This window comes from Protomyctophum bolini, assembly GCF_963924005.1.
Source record: "Protomyctophum bolini genome assembly, chromosome: 3".
NCBI classification, from domain to species: domain Eukaryota; kingdom Metazoa; phylum Chordata; class Actinopteri; order Myctophiformes; family Myctophidae; genus Protomyctophum; species Protomyctophum bolini.
The window spans coordinates 47410671-47431181 of NC_137864.1; the positions used below are offsets into that span (position 1 = coordinate 47410671).

The following is a 20511-nucleotide window of genomic DNA, read 5'->3' on the forward strand; positions in this document are numbered from 1 at the left end:
CCCCACTTCCTTTACGGTCGTGAAAAAATGATCTTAAAATAATTTGAAATAATCTAAGCATAATAGCTTGCATTTTAGCATGTGAATGAATGGAAATGCCAGCTTCCTTGCTCGGATTTTGGGAGGTGTAATTCCAGACTCTATAGAGCGTCGCAGTCCCGCCCCCTCGAGAGACCCGGAAAAGAAATCCCGTTCATTTTCCTTTTCAGAAAGTATTTTTTTAAAGACGTTTACGCCGCGGACAAAGCCAACTCTTGTCGTGACAAATCATGACAATAAGACACAATGTTTTGGGCCAAACATTATTTGTAATTATTTGTTTGGTCCAAAATATTGTGTGTTTGTCATGATTTGTCACGACTCGAGTTGGCTTCGTACGACACTTAAAAGGTCTTTAAATAAATACGTTTTGAAATGTGAAATGTGAAAAATTCATTGGGATTCATTTCCTGGGCCTGGCGTCGTCATGAAAGGGGGCGGGACTGCAACGCTCTATAGCATTTGGAGATTGCGGAATAGTTGTCTGGCTACGCGAGACTAGTCCCTGGCCTGAACCTGAATAAAGATGGAATGCTGTGATTTTTGTATTCTTTTCTAGTTTTTCATGCGTTTATGAGGTGACAGCAGTTATTTAACGCATTGGTGTGGTTGTGTGCAATGATGTCTTCCCTTTGTATTTAGAGTTTCTTCCTGGAGGCTGAAACATTGACAGTCAAACGTGATATAGTGATATAGTGACATCACAATATCACCCCCTCCCCCTTTATCATACAGCTGTGGGTGCGGCTTCAGTTCAGGTGAATCACCACCCATCACCACCCACCAGGCAAACCAGGCATACTTAATGAACTGGTGGGTGTGTCCACATAGAAATGACATTTTAACAAATACTGTACTGTACTGTACACTTTAAAAAAAAAATCTTCCTCCCTATATAATACCTGATGATCATGTTTTAGGATGGAAAAAAATCACAGCACTCTGTCTTTAAGAAAGTAATAAGAAAATAAAGCAAATAAAGCAAGTGTGTCAACAGCAGACATGAATGCTTTGGGTTTCATCTCCTTCATACGTCTTCTCTGGTGGGCAGGCTCAAATCATTAAGAGCATGAAAACGATCACAGGACACCAGTGGCTTAACACGTTACATTAGCTCCGTTAGGGTCAGTTCAATGGCAATCTGGGTACCCTTCGGCAAAACAAAGGAAAAACAGTGCCCTCTTTTCAGACACTTTATTCGGACAGCATACTGTATATATCAACATATCGAAATACGTAACGCCGTGTAAAGTTAGAAGGACACATTCCCCCCTAGCCTCTAGCATCTCTATAAATACTCCCTGACTCCCATCGATCATTCTGTCACACATGCGGTATTCCTGCTATCAAAGAACAACATCGTAACGGCGTCAGCAAGCCGTGACAGTGGAGGCTATACGAAGGTGGGCTGACCATTGACCCACCTTGGTTCGCAGCAGAGAAGACCATAGAGTTATTCCCTCCAGTGGCTATGCTTCCGTCAGAAACTCCCGCGACGACGTAGTGCCCTCCGCCAGCCGCTACCACTCCGGGGCTGAAATAACCATAGGAGACTGGTGAATATGACTGCCGCTCCCCTGCAACTGCCTATAATATCTGGTGACAGAGCTCATATTCATAGAAACATTAAGACAGCTGTAGATGGAGCAAGGAGATTAAACCCCAGTGCCTCGGCGACTCTAACGGGATGTACTTTGGGTTGTAACCCAGATTTGTAAAGCTCTAGCACTCAGGATCAAATTAATCTTGAGGCACCCCAGACGAGATGTATGTATTATCACCCAAACAAATCTATAATATTCATAACATGAAATAGCTCAGCTTTATTATCATCTGTCAACCACTTAAAACCTATACATTAAAGATGACTCTATACGTCCACGCATTGTGAGCTTATAGATCTGCCGTTTTTGCCAAATGTTTGTCTCGGAATATGGACACTAGGGTTCATGTACAGTAGTTAAAGCAAGTTAAAAAAACAAACATGGTGGCATGCTAGCTGTCATTAAGTGTCATTGAGTAGACAAGCAGAGAGCACATGGGAGAGTACGGTTTGTATTGACAAAGAACACTGGCGTCAAGTGAAATGTAGAAGCCCTCATAACTCACCCATCATTCGCGTACAACGATCGGTTCTGCAGGTGTAGCTTTCCCTTCACATGCTGGTCCCAGTCCTGAAAACACAAGACAGTCACAGCACCCAAACATAGATCCAGTCAGTTTAGATGCATTCAGAGGTCACTCACCACACACAACCCAACCCAACACATAAGCTCAATTAAAGAGACAACAGCTTTGGTTAGGGTACAGCTGCCCCTGAATCTACTGTAGCGTATGTTATTGAGTCAGTACAGTTCATTCAGTTAAGCTGAAATGTGTATACTTCAGCAATTAAAATTTTAAATGGTGACAAAACATTTCAATCACTTTCATCATAGGATCTTATTAACCACTTAAACCCTATACTTTGTTGTACAACAAATAAATAATAGCTACATACAAATAATACAAACTCACAAAAATACAATCTATACATAATTTTATTCAATGCATCACGCTGTGACACATTGTGAGTTTATAGATATTGCAGAGCTAAATTGTAGATAAGCTATTTTATATGTTGGGGGGGGGGGGGGGGGGAGATTGTGGGATTTTGCCCACAATAGTGACACAAAGGTTAATGTTGTTAAACTGGCCCTGTATCAACTATGACTGTTTAGTAGCCAGGAACCTCCCCTTGCAGCAAGAGACACACATTCACGTCAGCTCACCCACCTTCAGGTTGTACACTTTCTTGTCACAGATGGTGCATTGATGCGGGAGGTGGGATGGGGTGACTGCATGGTAGTCATTGACTTGGTGAGGTTGGAGGATCATGGTGCCTGTAGACAAGCTATGATCCCCCGCCTGCAGCGGCTTGTAGCCCACAAAGCCTTGCATCCCCCCTGAACCAAAAGAGGGAACCCCGCCACTGGGATTGAACTTGGGTTCAGAGGTCGGCTCCTCTGGGTTATACAATTCTGGCCTGGCACGAATTGGCTGTCCACCAGCTGTCCACGTTGTTGTAGCCTTGGAAACCATATCCGATTTCCCCACGTGACCCTGGTTCACTGGGCCTTTCCATGGCTCCTTATGGGCGGTGGATGCGTAAGTGTTCATTTTCTGTTCATTAACACCAAAGCCAGCCTGTTGTCCCTGAAGATCCTGCCCATAGAAATCTCTCTGAAAGCCAACATTGTTTGTGATCTTGGCCTCAGTATTTATGGCCGCATACTGCCCATCCACTGCTTTGGCTGACGCTGCAGGCGTACCAGTGAGGAAGCCGCTGTACTGGTGCCTCCGGTCTGTGTCACAGGGATATGTTGACCCTGCTTTCTTGCCGTACTCCCCTCCTTGCTGGCTTGCTCCTGTCGCCCCGCCATAATTCATCTTCACATTGCCAGGGTTCTGGGCAAAGTTCCCACTCACCAGGGCCCCCAGGGCCGAATTGGGCGAGGAGAACCCCAGGGCACCCGGCGGGAAGCCACCTTGAGGATTCCCGACCATAGGTGAAGTCCGGAGCTGGTTAAACAGGGGCTGGGACATGGCCACATTGGATAGAACCTGATTGAGGAAAGTGGCGGCCGTGGCTGCGTTGCCCCCCACGGCGCCCTGCGCCAGTTTCAGGCGGTGGAGGGTGAGCTGGGCCTGGAGCTGAGCGAGCTGGAGGCTGGCTGGCGTCAGGAGGAACTGCTGGTTGGTCAGCTGCTGCCCGGCCTGCACGGCACCATCAGGCAGCTGGCCACCGCCAGGGAAGCCCTTCTTATTGGCGCCGTCCGCCGCGCCGGTGCTGCAAACGCACAAACAAACACAGCCCTGAGTTACAATACTGTTCATAAGAATGAGTGACGACGAACTGCATGTGTCCGTCATTCTGTGAATGACAGCCATCATGGAATGACACACTGTGAAGCCCCAGACTCCAGGTGGTCCTATGACCCTGTTTGACTAGCCCTGCCTGTCCTTTCAGCTTCTGATGAATGCGCTCACATGCTGTCTAAACTTAGTCTAGTCTACTATTAATCACTTCATCCATGTTAAACACCTGACACTGCCATACATGCCTGCACTACTCGTCCCCACCCGGAATGTAGGGTGGGATAGCAATCGGATTAGATGTGACAAAGTGCAGGGGAAAGTTCCTGTAAACAGCCATTTTGTTTAGTACATGTGACAAAAAGGTAGGTATATTCTTGTCACACTTTAATTACGTGAACAAATTCAATTCATATTAGCAATTTGCAAACAGGGTCAAAACATCTTGAACACCAAAAGGGGATGGGATATTTTGATAAATGCATTTGTGCAACTGAATCTTTCAGGAGGATTAGCACCTTTAGATCTGTAGTCGTACCGGCTTCTGAAGTTGTGATATGGTCTTAGTACATTGGCACATTATAAAGCCATCATATAACAACCATATCATATCGCCTCTATTCAAGTAATAACTAGTAGGCTAGGTTAATGGTTCATTCAGTATATGCATTAAGTCACAGCTGCAGGATAATAAATTAAGCCTTCAGAAAAACTTTAAATTCAATTTATTGTCAGTTTACTGTATGAGAATAATTTGTATTTCTCTAACATACACACTCACATAGTTCCATACACATAAATGTGTTTGGCCAGAGCATGGCCAATCACCAAAATAAATGAAACTATACAAGATTAATGACTATTACCTGACACCATGTCCCACTGACACGTATGACAACCAACACTAGCAACTAATCAATGAAGAGGAACCTGCTCAGCATCTATCTATGTACTGTATTCTAGGAATCTTTGTCCGTCTGTCCTTTACATATCTCATAGTCACAAACCATTTATCCAATCGACTTCACGCTATTGGGTGTATTATTGAGGAACAAAGGTGGTACAGTGTCAAGTCGATCGGATGAGTGGTTCTTGAAAACTGGCCACTGGCACAAATTAATAACTTCAATGTAGATTCTGCTGAAGAAAATCATGAAGAAAAACATTTGAATATTCAACAATATACAGCTGACTGTATGACGGTGGGGAGAACGGTTCTCGAGTTATTTCAGACGTACACAGACTTGTGCATTTATAGATACTAGAGCGGTGTCCGTTGGCGCCTCTACAGCGATGGCAACATGAAAATCATATATATATCCCAATTAAAACAGTTTTTAAAAACAATTTCGCTACAACAATAATTTCTAAAATAAAGTAGTTTTGAAACTATTGAGATAAAGCACAAACCGCTTTGTGTTTATAGAGAAGTTTTAACGGCTTTGATCGGCTTAATGGCTTTTCAGACGATCATAATCAAGGTCCGGAACTATCAGTTTTATTATAATATTTAAACCATAAAAACAAGACTGTAAATCTGAAGTTGATTAAAATCACAATCCTGTTTTTGCCATTATAGTGAGCATAGGACGAATTTCACGTATGTGCAAATGTACAGTGACGTAAAGTGATGTAAAGTTGTGGGGACTAAATAATAATAACACTTAAATAAAAACATAATTATTCTCCTTAGTCCTTACCATATTTTGTCTCCTTTGTTCCCCCCTAACATAGAAACAGTCTATGCATGCGCCTACTGTATCATGAAGTTTTCATTTTTCTTTCATAATATATAACAATATAATAAATAGGGGCTCTAAAGAATTGCAAAAATAGAACAAAATAATAAAACTTTACAGAATTAGGTAGATATGCCAAAGAGCAAACAAAACTACACCAATATTTTGCAGACTGAAACCAAAACAAAGGACAAAAATGTAACAAAATAATACATTGACTAACTAAAACGGCTACCAAAATTAACAATGCACAATCCAGTTCCTGGCTGAAAAGTCATCCTTCCACACCGTATATGAATTGAAATCTACTGTATATGACTAAGGTTCGACAGGAGAGATTCATTACACTGTCACGCATAAATTTACCAAGCGTATCCCCGATGTCCTTCCTTTACCATAATTCACATGGTGGTCTATATATGGTCAATGGTTGGGAAATGCATCACGCCCTTTCTCTTACTGTACTTAGTACTCAAGAGTTTACTTAACTCTGAGACTGTATAAATCAGACCTGGGCATTGTACGGCCCGCAGGCCAGATACGGCTGGCTGATTCTGACCGGCCCGCGAAAGATTACTTGATAATTAGAAAATAAATCATACTTTCATTACCATAATGGGTGGACTAAAACCGCATTGCTTTTATTTTATTGAAGCCCATGTATTCTCACACTGCACGCAATCTGCACGTCAACTGTGCACGTGAATTGCGCGTGATTGAGAACCTGTCTTCCTTCCTTCACCCCCCCCCCCCCCCCCCCCCCCCTTATACGAGAAAATGTCGCCTTTTTGGATTTATTGGTGACAACAGCGTTGGTGAATGCAAATAGCCATGAAGCCCAGCTAAGCATGCAGCTCCACAACACGGTATGGCAGGCGCATGATTACTAAAACTTACTCGCAGGAGGACAAGTTAAATCCCATTATGCTTTATTGCTTTATTTAACCCGCCTCGCCAATAAAGTTAACTTAAAATATGTGTTGCTGCATCGTATGGCTATGCGCCGTGAGCTTGTGGATCGTCTGTTTTCGGCACGCGAGTCGACACCGTTGTACCACAAAGTAAATCTGGCAGAACGTGGACACATCAATGCCTGCCAGGGTGCCAAGTCTCAACAATATCATCACTGGTTGGCTTGTTATTGTGTTTTCAGAACGTTGTTGTTTAATGGTTGTGAGTGACTCAACAGTGCTCATCATTGCGCTGATAGTAAGCAGTGCGCCATGTGGGTTGTGAAAGTGGCACCACCAGGGTCCTCCATGGAAGAACAACTATTAAAAGAGCTAACTCTAATGTTCTCATTGTTAAAATAAAATAATAATGAATTATAAAAATTATAACTTAAAACTTAAAACAAAAACATAGTTTTTAACTGGGAAAGGAAACGTCTCAAGCATGCAAGTACAAAGTAAAATAAATCACACCCATGTAAAATGAGGGGCGCTCTTATTGTACATCATCATAAATGGCCATTTACTGCTTTTTATATAGAAATAAAATTGATATTATGCATAATTAAGTTCAAGTTTGGCCCGGCCCTCCAAAATATTTGGAGGGCTAATGCTAATGCTTGGGAAAAAATAATTGCCCACCCCTGGTATAAATGGAACTAAATGTCCATTTGGGTCCATTTGGTTCCAATTGTTCCAAGTGTACGGTAGTCTAGTACTGTATAATCAACTGATTTTCACCACTCTTGAAAAATTCAATGACCCTCTAACTGTTCATAATCAGTTCTCACAATCACTTCCACTCCCACCTCCCAACTCAGTACAGAAGGGGTCCTTGGTCCGTGACCGGGGCTAACCACTGCCACTCAAAAACGTGTCACTATCCATGTCACTATTCACCTTTAAAAATATGCATATAAAATAGTAAATAATACACATCCAGAATCTTGAACTAGTGAACACGGGAATTGTTATTTAGACGTACAGTGTCAGTAACGGCCACGAACGTATACAGTACGTATCACTCGATTCACACAAGTTGAAGTGGGAAAGGTGTGTGTGGGTGAGTTTGCTAACTTGTTGTACATCCTTAACAAACACACACTAAGTTAATAAGCCTGCTAATGGGGAGATACACTTTCAGGTCCCGTGTCTGTCCGGGACTCACAGCTATAAATAATATAGTCACACTACTATAGTGCTCTTACTAGACTAATATGGCCTCCTCCTGGCCAGCTGGCTGAGGGTACGAGACTCTTCAGACCAACATCATGACGTGGATTTTGAGTAGGTCAGGGTTCGAATTGCTGTTGGCGGTTAGCCGGTTACCAAATATGGCAACATGAAAATCATATACATATCCCAAATAAAACTGTTTTTTTTTTTTTACTTTTACTACAACAATAATTTCTAAAAGAAAGTCGTTTTGAAACAATTTGTAAGGCACAGTGTAATGATAAAGCACAAGCTGGTTTGTGTTTATAGAGAAGTTTAAACGGCTTTGATCGGCTTAATGGGCTTTACAGCCGATCATAATCAATCAGACCGGAACTATCAGTTTTATTATATATATTTAGTAAATACTAAATACACATCCAGAGTAGAGGGAAGGGTCCATGCCTCTACTTTTGATTTACCTCCCTGTCATTAATTTGCATGGCCAGTGGGGATATGTTTTATCTCTGCGTCTGGTCAGACTGAATTAAATACATACATTTACATTATATCTTTGATAGCTTCGATAATTAAGAATTTAACAACAAAAGTCTGATGTTCACGTTTTGGACAATATTTTGTATCCCCCCCCCACCACCAGAAATAACAAAAACAGACGATCTAGAAGAAGAAAAAAAGGGAGGGGTTACATCTTGAAAATAGCTCTAAATGCATTGCATGTTATGAGCTATTTGTTGTGAGCTGTAACGCCAAAAGAAAAATATATATACTATATATAACAAGTCATAACCTAAATAAAATGTGTCACGTCTTATAAAGCCATTGTGCAGATGAATGAACCAGGAATGAACCAACCTCTAGGCGGGTGTTTCCAGACACAATAGGTATACACTTAATACTGTACAACTTACAAAAATGGGCATGATCATGGCGATCTGGCCAACAAGTTAGGAAGCATGTGTTATAGTGCCGTTCGGTGAGTCCGCGGTTCAATTCCAGGCCGGCAAAACCATTTGCTGCATGTCACTCCCCTGCTCTCTCTCTCCATGTTTCCTGTCTCTATATCCACTGTCAAAGTCACTGTGAGTAACTCACTAAAATGAGTACGTGAATGATCTGAAACTTAGCAGTTAATTTGTCACTACTGCTCAACTTTCATTAAAGTGAATTAAAACTTAAAAAATAAAACGTTTAGATTTTATCGACTTTGGGTGTTTTCCAAAGTGCCTAAATTGATTTTCTAAAATCTTCTAGATCCTTGTGAGAAGCTAAATGGAGTTAAAAACATTTCTACTTTGCGTATATAAATTTCCACTTAGCTCAGGGAAACAGAGATCTCAGAGAATTGTTGGGAATCACGGTAGCTGCCTGCCTACCAGGCAATGACTTAATGTGTAAAATGTACAATAAAATTTGTTCTGCAACGTAATATTAAACATTTTAACTGCTGCTCTTTTCGCACACACATACAGTACACTCAATGAATGTACACACATGCACAAGTACACATTAATATGAGGGAAATATCATCTTCCATTTCTATGGGCTTTGACCGCCTCCTGCATTATCCTAGTAGTCTATTAATCATTTATGAAAGAAATCGTCGCACTCAGAAAGATCTGTTTACATAATTTAATTTTAAATTTTCCATGTCAAAATGGTTTTGGACATCCGACCATCATGGCCATAAATTCTATTAAGTAAATTGATCTTTCTGAGTGCAGCCCTCTCTTTACATAAATATTTTTGTTGTGTTTCAAACAACAGAAATAAATATATGAAAATAATTACGTAAATACATGCGATATTAAATCCTTTGAAAGATTATTGTATGTACAATTATTTTAATAATATCAATGTATTTAAAGGTATAGACACAAATATCTAATAATAATAAACAATATACGTTAATAAACAATATACGTTCATTTGTATATTAAATGATTATGTAGGCCTACATGTAAGGTAAAACAACAATGAAGTGAATTTATTATAACTATGTCAAATTAAAATAAACTAAAGTTATAATTTCCCCACATTATACTTTCATGCCACCATAACTGCAGAGATCATTTAAAACCAGAACTGCACATCTCCTTTGTGGGTACAAAAACTGTCTGTCTTGAATAGGGCTGACATGTCACCAACACTCACAACCTGATCCTGACAAATACACCATTATGAAGTCTGACTGTTTAAAAACTAAAACGTTGACTTCAACAAATTATTCATGCCGTTTGTAACTCTGTATTGTTGTGGTCTGGTAAGTTACACTACATAGCCACCATGGATACTGCAAATAAACTGGAGCCGTTTTTAAATGTTTTTAAAGTAATTCTTTAAAAGGTTACTTCTAGTCCAAACAATAATCCACACAAAAAATGGCATTTAATGCAAGCTACCTCCAACAGATGTGATTGTGCGGATGCTCATTTCAGTTAACTGAATATGTACAAATGGAACCAAATGGACCCTGGGTTCCATTTGTACACTCAGGGTTACACTAATACCGAGTATTTCACAGTGCAGTATTTTTCAAGCTCCAGGCAGCACCTCAGCTAACCCTGTGAGGGTTTATTTCTTCATCTTTGGATGTATAAAATGTAAATACGGTCACAGTGCAGTAATGTGCTTTACAGTATGGTAATTTGGTAACTGTATGATCTGAAGTCAAGACCAGTTTGTGCTTGGTAATTAAGAACTTCCACAAGTTGAAATATTAAAATAAAAATAAAAATAGGCTGCCTGTGACTCTTGATGGCAAATTATTGGCCACTTGACTTGACTGAAGTGCGAAGCAAAAAATAGGAGAATAGAATAGTAGTAATAATAGTAGAAAAGTAGGAGAATAGAATAGTACGGATGCAAAATGAGAGCGATCCCGTACATAATGTCTTGGACTTGCAAAAATACTTTATAATAATAGACAATGTTTCAGTCCTCATCAGGATTAAAATATGATCTAAAAAGATTGTAATGTTAATAATGAAGGTCTAAGGACTGAAACACTGGTGATTATTATAATAAAGTATTGAAAATGATTTGCCACTAAAGATTATGATTATTGTATCTTATGAAAAAAATCAACGACGTGACTGGAATTGTGTGCTGTGTAATGATCTGTAATATATATATATATATATATATATATATATATATATATATATATACACACACACACACACACACACACACACACACACACACACACACACACACACACACACACACACACACACACACACACACACACACACACACACACACACACACACACACATATATAGCTCTAGTCTACATTCGTGAATTTGATCACTGTAATAAACATTTACAATGGTCATTATTAACATTATGTGACATTTGACATTTGGAGATGCCTACATAATGTATTGGGTTACTGTCATATGCTGCAATGCCAACATTAGACATAAGAAGAAGGAAATGTGGGCATAGGTTCTTAAATATAATAATTAACCATTTAAGTCTATTTCACAAATTAAAAGCATATTTAAACTTATATAGCAACTGTACAGGAGCAAAGCCATATCTGTATAATGTAAGGCTATTTTAGGTTATTTAAAATTATTATTATGCATTATCATTTTTTGGCAACAAATCAAACCCAACAATACTGTAACCTCCCAGGACCAATATTTGAGAAACAGAGTTTGTGGTGCAAGTTTATGTATACTGTCGTAGCACGCACATCTCCACAAAGATCAAAGCAAGTCCCAAGTCACAATACATAACAGTACAGCACACTGGTTTAATCCATCTACACAGCGCTCTATGGGAGGAAGTAACACATTAGAGGAAGGCGCTGAGTCTATTCAACTAGGGAATACTTTTCTACCATAGACAGCATGACATCCAACTATGACTCGAGACATCTTTCATACCTAATCAGCAACCCAGAGTTAAGTCCACAGAGAGCCATATAAACCGTGCCTTTAGGTGGATATTCGACAAAACACAACACCACACAAGTATTACCCCCGGGGGGGGTACACAAGCCTCCCTAAGATTAGAAGAAGCAAACAGACCTTGAAACGGCGGTGTGGACAGTAGCTGTGTGGCTGCTTGTCTGTGCACCTCTTGACACTATACTCTGCACACTGTTACTCTATAGTATGACCTTCTGCCCAATGGCTGAGACAGGGACAAGCCTACCTCCCTCGCTCTGCCCACTATAGTCTAGCATGACGCTTCTGGTAGCAAAACAGCATACCTTTCGCTGCTAGTTTATTTGATTGTGTACTGTACATTGTCCAGTGGTGGAAGAAGTATAGCTACTCAAATGTTGTAGTGAAGGAAAAGTATCAGTACTGCAATGTAGAACTACTCCCGTTACAAGGAAAAGTCCGGAATTCAAAATGTACTCGAGTAAAAAAAGTATTGGCATCAAAATGTAGGCTATTTAGCACTAAAAAACTACTAAAAGTAGAAAGTACTCATTATGCAGAATGTGCCATTTAACACGTTTTCAAATGTACAAAATCTTTTGAAAGTAGCCGATCTACAAGCTCACAATGCGTCACACCAACGCACTGTGAGCCTGTAGATCGGCTATTTTCAAATGGGCGAAATGTATATAGGGCTGGTTAATGTATGTTTTGTAATAATAATCAAAATCAAAAAAGTAACTAGTAACTAAAGTTTTAAAATAAAGGTAGTGGAGAAAAAGTACAATATTTGGATCCGAGATGAGTAGAATTATTAAGCATTGGAAATGTGGAAATACGTACAGTACTTGAGTAAATGTACTTTGTTTCGTTCCACCGCTGATGGTAGCAAACAGCATACCTCGTTGCCTTGCTGGTTTACGTGCCTGTATGCGTGTGACTGTCCACTGTTCCTGTGTTTTCACCACAAGACGTCTGCATGATGAAATGTCACACATGGTGAACATGGTAACATGCGTGCAGCACAGACGTTTTGGAGGTCCATGTGACACAACACAGCAAGAAAAGCCCAGTCACAACATGCCTTCATCATGTGTCACCATGACAGCTGGGACAGCTATGGCCGCAAGGTGGACAAGCTGGAAGTTATAAATATAATTGAGTAAGGTTTTATTTATTTTTCCTGCTGGGATAAATAATAATATATTTATTATGCATTTCTAGTAATATGTCATGTTCTTTGTTCTGTACAACAATTCTTTATACTACGATGTAGCAAATGGTTCCGTTTCAAAAGGAAACATTGCAGCTTCATAGAAATTAGCACTTATTGACTGTTTGATTAATTGTTCATTTTAATTGTGTCATTGAGTGCCCCTATATAATATAATTATTGAATATATTCAATGAATAATAACTATTTATAAAGAATGCTTCAGTGAATACAATAAATTATCTTACACTATAATTACACTGTAAGCAGCAATAACAGGAAATAGATCTAGGTATCAAATAGTGATACAGTAATAATGTATCACTAAACAACTATTAGCATTTGATAGCTAAAAAAATCATGTAAGAAAATGCCTAAGACGTCCACATGAGAAGAAACGGTGTGTGTGTGTGTGTGTGTGTGTGTGTGTGTGTGTGTGTGTGTGTGTGTGTGTGTTGTGACACAAGGAGGCCCTGATTCTGGAGGTGGGCTGTGTCTTTGATTTGTACATGGACCAGGCATTCCAAGTATCAACCATTACTTGGAAGTATAACAAACCTGGGGTATCGCTGTAGATTTGCCATACTGATATTCGGAAGCCAGCTGGGCCATGTGCATAAACTGACCATGAGTGGCCTAAGAATAGCTGGCATGACAAAAAGCAAAGCCAAACAACTTGCCAAATACTGTTCTGTTTCGACTGTTATAGGCAGTTTGTCTGTGTGGACAATCCTTAAGTGAACATGAACTGTTTCCTTGTCAAATTAATTGTAATTTGTGGATTCAAATAAAGAAATCGAAATGTGTGTGCGTGTGTGTGTGTGTGTGTGTGTGTGTGTGTGTGTGTGTGTGTGTGTGTGTGTGTGTGTGTTATATTTTACTAATATCTGTGTTATATTATACTAATCTGTTAATTAGAAACCAGATTATAGGATTACTTGTCTTGAATTTAAAGCCTAATCATACACATAAAAAAGAGCAATACAATACTCTCCTTAATAATTGGACTACCGGTATTTAAGTTGGACATTTATGTTTTTTAAAGTGAAATCAGTTACATTGTGGCCTCTACTAACATGGCTGAGCTAGTTTTAATTTCAACTGTAATTTCTATTTAGCATCCACTCTCAGGAACTCCTTCTCTAACCACAAAGGCATGTGATTCCCAGAGAGGTGTGACGGTGACAGATTTACAGCCAAGCAATCTTTTGGCAGAGAGAGAGAGAGAGAGAGAGAGAGAGAGAGAGAGAGTGGCTGGTGATAAAAATTTGTTTAGATAAATATCTGTTAACTCAAAAGATGAATAGTTGCTGAGTTGATATACTATGGAGCTTTCCAAAGCAGGGTGCTTCTTTAAACCACCCACTAGATGGCACTGTTTCCACAACTGAGCCCAGTTGGTCTGACAGGGAATAATGCAGAGCAGCCGTGGGAGGGCACTGTGCTCTTACTTTTCTTGAGGTCTTCTGTGAGGTTTTGTGTCAAATTGTTTACACGGATTACATTTATCAGGGATAGAGTAATAATAGGATAATAATTACTTTGGTGAGGCATAAACTGAAGTACTAGGATTAAAAAACGTGCAAATGCTCAAACGAAACAATTAAAAGTAAACTTGTTGTATGACTGTTTGATTGTATGTAAAAAAAAAACATGTCCTGTAAGTCCATATGGTGATGATGGGCTCCTTCAGAAGCATGACACTTAAATAAAGAATCAATCAATCAAAATCAGCTGATTCGTTCTGGCTTATTAGCCAGGCTACTGGTACAGTATACACTACAGTCACACTGAGAAAACACACACGCACGCACACGCACACACACACACACACACACGCACACACACACACACACACACACACACACACACACGCACACGCACACGCACACGCACACGCACACGCACACGCACACACACACGCACACACACACGCACACACACAACCTTGCGACCTTTGCCGGCTCGCAATTCAGCAAAACCAATTAATCAGCTTCCTGAGCCCTAATTTATCATTTCAACAAATATTTGCTGTCTCTGGTCTGCTTAGTCAGCAAGCATGTGGCCCTTGTACTGTGAGGTGATCCTTCACTTCACGGTATGAGGGCCACATGGTGCTGGCTGGGGTGGGTGAGGCTCACTGCTGGCTGGGGTGGGTGAGGCTCACTGCTGGCTGGGGTGGGTGAGGCTCAGTTGCATGCATTGCAGGACTATGGGTCCAGGGTCAGTTTTCCTGGATAGAACTGATGAAGGTCTTAGGACCGAAATGTTTGCTTTTTAATTGCACTTTGAGCACAGAGCACTTTATGAGCATGATCAAATAAAAGGAAAAAATGTTTCCCTAAGTTTTTACTTCATTTTGTTATACAGTGAGCAAGTCGTGTTCGGTCAAGTTTTCCTCTATGTTTTTGAGACCACCGCTCACGAAGAAAGGCGCAACAGTTTTCTCAGTGCTTCAGTTTGCCTGGCTCCACATTAGGCACAGCTGGGAGGGGGGGATGCCTGGTTTATGGCCGTCCGAGAACGGCAGCGATATCCTGGCTTCAGACACGTGGGCCTGCTGTCTCCTCAACGACCCCCCGCCAGCCTGGAACTTCCATAAAGAACTTCACTTTGATTCACAATCTCTTTGGCAGCAGTGAGAGTGAAAAGATCATTCATAACCCATGGAGATGCTCGTAAAAAGGGGAAGGTTAGATGAAGGCCGTTTTAAAATAAAAATATATGGTTATGGTTAGTTACTGTAGCACATCTGTAGTGGTTGGAGCCTGGAGACTCCCTGTTGTTCTATTGACATTTTTAGATCCTGTGTTTGGGTAGAAACACTACTGGTTGACAAGAGCATTTGGCTGAAGCTCCGGGTGTAATATCTCTCATGCCTATAAGAGCGCATCTTTCTGCCCCGCCTCTTGCAGGAGACCCAGATTTCAATGCTGTGTAGAACATAAATCCTATGTATTGAAGCTCAAGTCCATTTGGTTACTTGTAAAATGGCAAAATAAATGGACATGCACTGGGGTACAGTCCGTCAAATGAACCTATGCACACATACTCAATCATGGGATTGTCTGAAGTCACATACTCATAGTTTAACACACGGTAGCAGTAGGTGATCTTGTTTCATCCATTACGAAGGTGTGACATGGTATACCGGGGTCACAGAGAAACACAGAGGTCAAATGGAACCTCCTGACAGGACAGCTGGCTTCCAACTGTGCAACTTAAAGAGCATTCCAACAAATATGTCCTCAGCAGGAAGCACAACAATTACACTTTACAACATTGGTGACTAAGTGGCCTCTAGAGGCCTCGGCTGGCACAGCACACCTGTTGCACACATGCATTTAGGAGAAGCATTAATTCAACAATCGCTTTGGAGCCATAACCACTTCAGGAGGTATCAAGTTCTGGTATATTGACATATTTACACATAGATTGAAGCAACAATGCTCCCCATGCATAGTTCCTCAAGTTTCCAACAAGCAAAGCATTCAAATGTAAACCATGAATTCTGAAGCCAAAGTTTTCGTGACATTTGTTATCTGGCCTATCGGGTGTTCTGCGGTTGATTTTGAAGCGAACATGCCGACAAGGGGTAAGAAAAGCCCGCCAGTTACCTGGTGTCTGCTGGCATTGAGTGTCAAACTGGGTGCTGAGAGCCGGGGGCCAGGTGACTGTCTCCTCGGACAGCTTGCTTGGACCAGGGACAGAGCGACATCAGAGATCCAACAGGCTTGTCATAGGAGCAGCCAGCGAGTGAGAGATGTCGACCGCACAGGCTGCAGGGTAAGTCTAAATTTACAACAGCTATAGCTTACATCATGGTAGCCATATGTTGTTGTTATGTTTCTTCTTTTTTTTTAAGTCCACAGCTGAGATACCCCATCCACTGTTAATGTATTGTTCATTACATTGTAAGGAAACTAGACAAGAGCATGTTCCAATTACTTTCGCCGTCATTGGCAAAAGCCAGAGGCTGTGATTGGACTTGGGCATGCATGCAGACTCTTGCAGAGGAAGTGTCATAAGACTCACTGTCAGAGGTGAAATAATACGAGAGAGCGGAGGGGGACACGGGAGGGGAGGGGACACGGGAGGGGGATTGTGTTGGCTTGGACAGCTGAGCCAGACCAGCCATTTCTTCCCTGCTGTCCTGTGGGAGATATTTATAGGCAAGCCCCTGAGTGTATAGAATTCACAAATTTCTCATTGGCTGCATGTCCTGCTGTCCTGCCCCGTTACTATCCGATATTGCATTCCACAACGCAAATCCAAATACATAAAACGGGAGCATTGTATCCGTCACAGATTAGTTGCTTCATACAGTGAAATACAGTATGAATAGCAGCAGTAAAGGCAGCAGGGAACCAGCTGGAGCGTGGAGTCTTCCTCAACCATGGACAGCAACATCAGAGCTATATTAGTGTACAAGATGACGTAGTGATGCTTCCCGCACCCTGCCTTCAGCCCATCTCTCCTTCCCTCCCTCTTTTCATATCTCTCTCGCTTACCTTCTACCCTCCACCGCCTCTACCCAAAGCAAGCATTGCATTTTACCATCTGTCAGCGCTGTCAGGCCTGTGAATACCAATCACACCCAGTCACACCCTACGATCATAGGGCTCTCTGACCAATGGCAGCCCAGCTCCCTTCCGTCTGCTCCTATCCCACCCACTTCACCCACGTCACTGTTGCATTGCCCTTTGAGCACCACTGACTGACTATAGGGACCAGTGTTCCTACACCCACTGTCCACCAGGAGCACCAGAGAGTGAATGTACACAAGTACGTTACACAAGTACGTTTCCTGACAATTTCATTCACTGTGTACTGCAGACAGTGAAGGGCTCAAAGGTTTAACCATATGATTATGAACCCAAATGTCCCAATACGGGGGGGGGGGGGGGGATATTGAAAAAGTGTCACAATGCGGGAGGGAAAGAAGGAGTGGTCAGAAGTGGAGTACAGACCCCTGGGGGACACCTGTCAATAGGTTTTAAGTGTTATATCGCCTTTATCGAAAGCACTTTAATGTGCATTAAATTCACACACTGGCACCAAGTGCTCATTGATAGGAGTTAGGGGTTGAGTGTATTGCTCACTTTGACACTAACCCAGATGGAGCCTGGGATTGAACCGGGATCCTTCCGATTCACTGATTGCAAAACTGTTGCATCAGAGACGTGTATGGGTTTGGGAACATGTTCGTCCAAGATTGTAACAAACTTCAATGTCTTTACAGTAAGACTTTCAGTAGGATTAGAAGAATTGAGCAGGTGTCACTATCCTGTCAATTTTCATACTAGTCTTAGTAAATGATGTTGTGTTGATGTGTTACTTGGATAATAACATTTTAACCACGCATCTCTATTTTAGGCATGTCAAAATATGGTAGCATTCTACAAACATATATGAAGTAGTAAAGCATAAACATTCGCATTCACTCACACAGAGTGTCCGCAGGGACATGTGAGCTTTGACGTATGGCCTCTGGGGAGTTCTGCAATCCTCTCATGCCCCACTCACTCACCACGCCTATGAGGCCAGCTCCTCTCTCTTTTCACCACTACTGAACTACTGAAGAAGTGCATGTGATTGAAAGTGATGCGTAACTACGACAAGGATGCATAGTATTCCCTATGTGACGCCCAGATCAGGTGAGAGACAGAGAGGGGGGAGAGAGAGAGAGAGAGGGAGGGGGGGGGGGGCGGGGGGAATCTGGACTCTGGAGTGATTTGACATGCAATGATTCCGTTTTTTTCTTTCTAAAGCATATCAATTGATTGAGGAAATTCAGCATGCAGTGTCAGATATGTTTCTACTGTGCTGGTATGAAGATTGCAAGGCAGATACAGTAGATGCCCCAGGGGGAAAAAAGCTTTAGCAAAAGACACGCAGATCCCAAAACTACTAGCCTGGGTGCTGGATCGAAAGGTTGTCATTAACCCATTCTGAACGGGAACCCATTTTGGGTGTTAGCATCATGTTATGCTTTAGCTATTGAAAAATAGCAGATCTACAAGCTCATAGCGCGCCACCGAGTGGCGCGCTACGAGCTTGTAGGTCTGCTATTTTTGAAAAATCGAAGAGCGACTGACATTTTTAGAATCTGATCTCAGGTCAGAATGGGTTCATCAGACCAGTGTGTGTCCAGTGGAAACCTCGTATGAATCTGATCTCAGGTCAGAATGGGTTAAGCAAATAAAGAAGATGTATTTTCTTTAATTTGTCTCGTTCCCTACCCGGAGTGCACAATCCATCCGTTTTCTGCTTAGAACAAGGGCCTCAGATTTGGAGAAAGATGCTAATCCCACGAGAGCCTTTTCAGGAATGCAGGGTATATTTCCCTTTGAGTTTCATGTCAATCAACACAGTAGGCGTCCTACCCGACAGGGGGACCACAAATATTATCATATTTTACCATACAGAGTGGTCAAAATAAAACAGTATTCACTAAAAAGGTTATGGCCTATGAATAAGTCGGATTAATAAAATATTGATGGGTACGGGAGATAAACATAGAGGAATTCTGTGTCCGGTGATGAGATAAAGTAGACCTTTAAAGTATTTACCATTACTTATAAGAGTGTGCACACTAGCTGTGCTTATCAAGGTTACAGAGAGACAGAAAGATTTCTATATAGTGTCTGAAAAAGTAAAGACATCACATGTCAGAGCTCTCCAGGACAGATATGACAGCGCTGGCCCTGCGCTTGAAGGGGCGCCCCGACCAACGGACTGATATGGAGCCAATCTCAGACTCGCGATATAACAGGTCGTATCTGCTTTTATCCATGTTCATTTTCTGTTCATATTCATACCACGTGGTCCCTTTCATTTCGGGATATGTATCCCTGTAATCATTGAAAAAATAGGTCCCATGAGTTTAAGGGCTGTATTTTGCGTGTCTTAAGTACCAGGTCTTATTCCCTAACTTGAGTAAACTAAAGACCTGGAGGCGTGGTCAATGCTCTTTGGCCACTCAGAATAGCCAAATGGCATTGATCACGCCTCCAGGTCTTTAGTTTACTCAAGTTAGGGAATAAGACCTGGTACTTAAGACACGCAAAATACAGCCCTTAGTCTACAGCCTTTTTATTGGACTTTAGATAATTTGAACTTGAATAATAATGCATCACCGCCTACGTCTTGGTACAGTATCCCTTCCTGGGAAAGATGTTGGCCCGACCATTGTGTAAAGATTGAGTCAACCTTTAAAGTGTCACGCATGCATGTTACAGAATACTCTCACCACTGGAAGAGAAATTAAATGGTCATGTTATGCTGATTTAAAATTATGGTTTTATAATGCAAGGGCAACGGAGATGGTTGAAGACTGACACTGTGCAGATAGCAGATGGGCGGAACTAAATAGTTATAGGGAAAATTGCCAGTGATATGCCAGTGACGCACTCACACATGTGCATGCGCTGCAGGGGCACACGAGTGGGCAAGAAGATGCGAGTCTGACAGTGACGTAAAGGGTGCCACCGCCATATGGCCCCACATGTCTCACCCGAGGAAGCCACTGGCATCACTGGCCGCTCAAAAAGCCATTAGTGCAAATTAGCCAAAACAAAGGAGACAAGCTAACTCAGTGATTTCCCAACAGCTGCTCTGCCCAGAAAGGAGAAAAA

General features: G+C 41.5%; 1 protein-coding gene across 10 annotated transcripts in view; it reads right to left on the reverse strand.

Annotated features, from left to right (window-relative positions):
- rbm20 (RNA binding motif protein 20) overlaps positions 1–20511 on the reverse strand; it is a 73739-nt gene that overhangs the window by 22634 nt on the left and 30594 nt on the right. For 8 of the 10 annotated variants that reach the window (XM_080760286.1, XM_080760281.1, XM_080760282.1 and 5 more), the window contains 3 exons: positions 2815–3868; positions 2149–2213; positions 1464–1573 (listed from right to left, as the gene is read on the reverse strand). In XM_080760286.1, the coding sequence (XP_080616412.1) occupies positions 1464–1573; positions 2149–2213; positions 2815–3868 (1229 nt within the window). Of the gene's footprint in view, positions 1–1463; positions 1574–2148; positions 2214–2814; positions 3869–11802; positions 11877–16491; positions 16674–20511 lie in introns of those variants that run through there. The other 2 variants (XM_080760288.1, XM_080760280.1) reach the window with 2 other exon arrangements.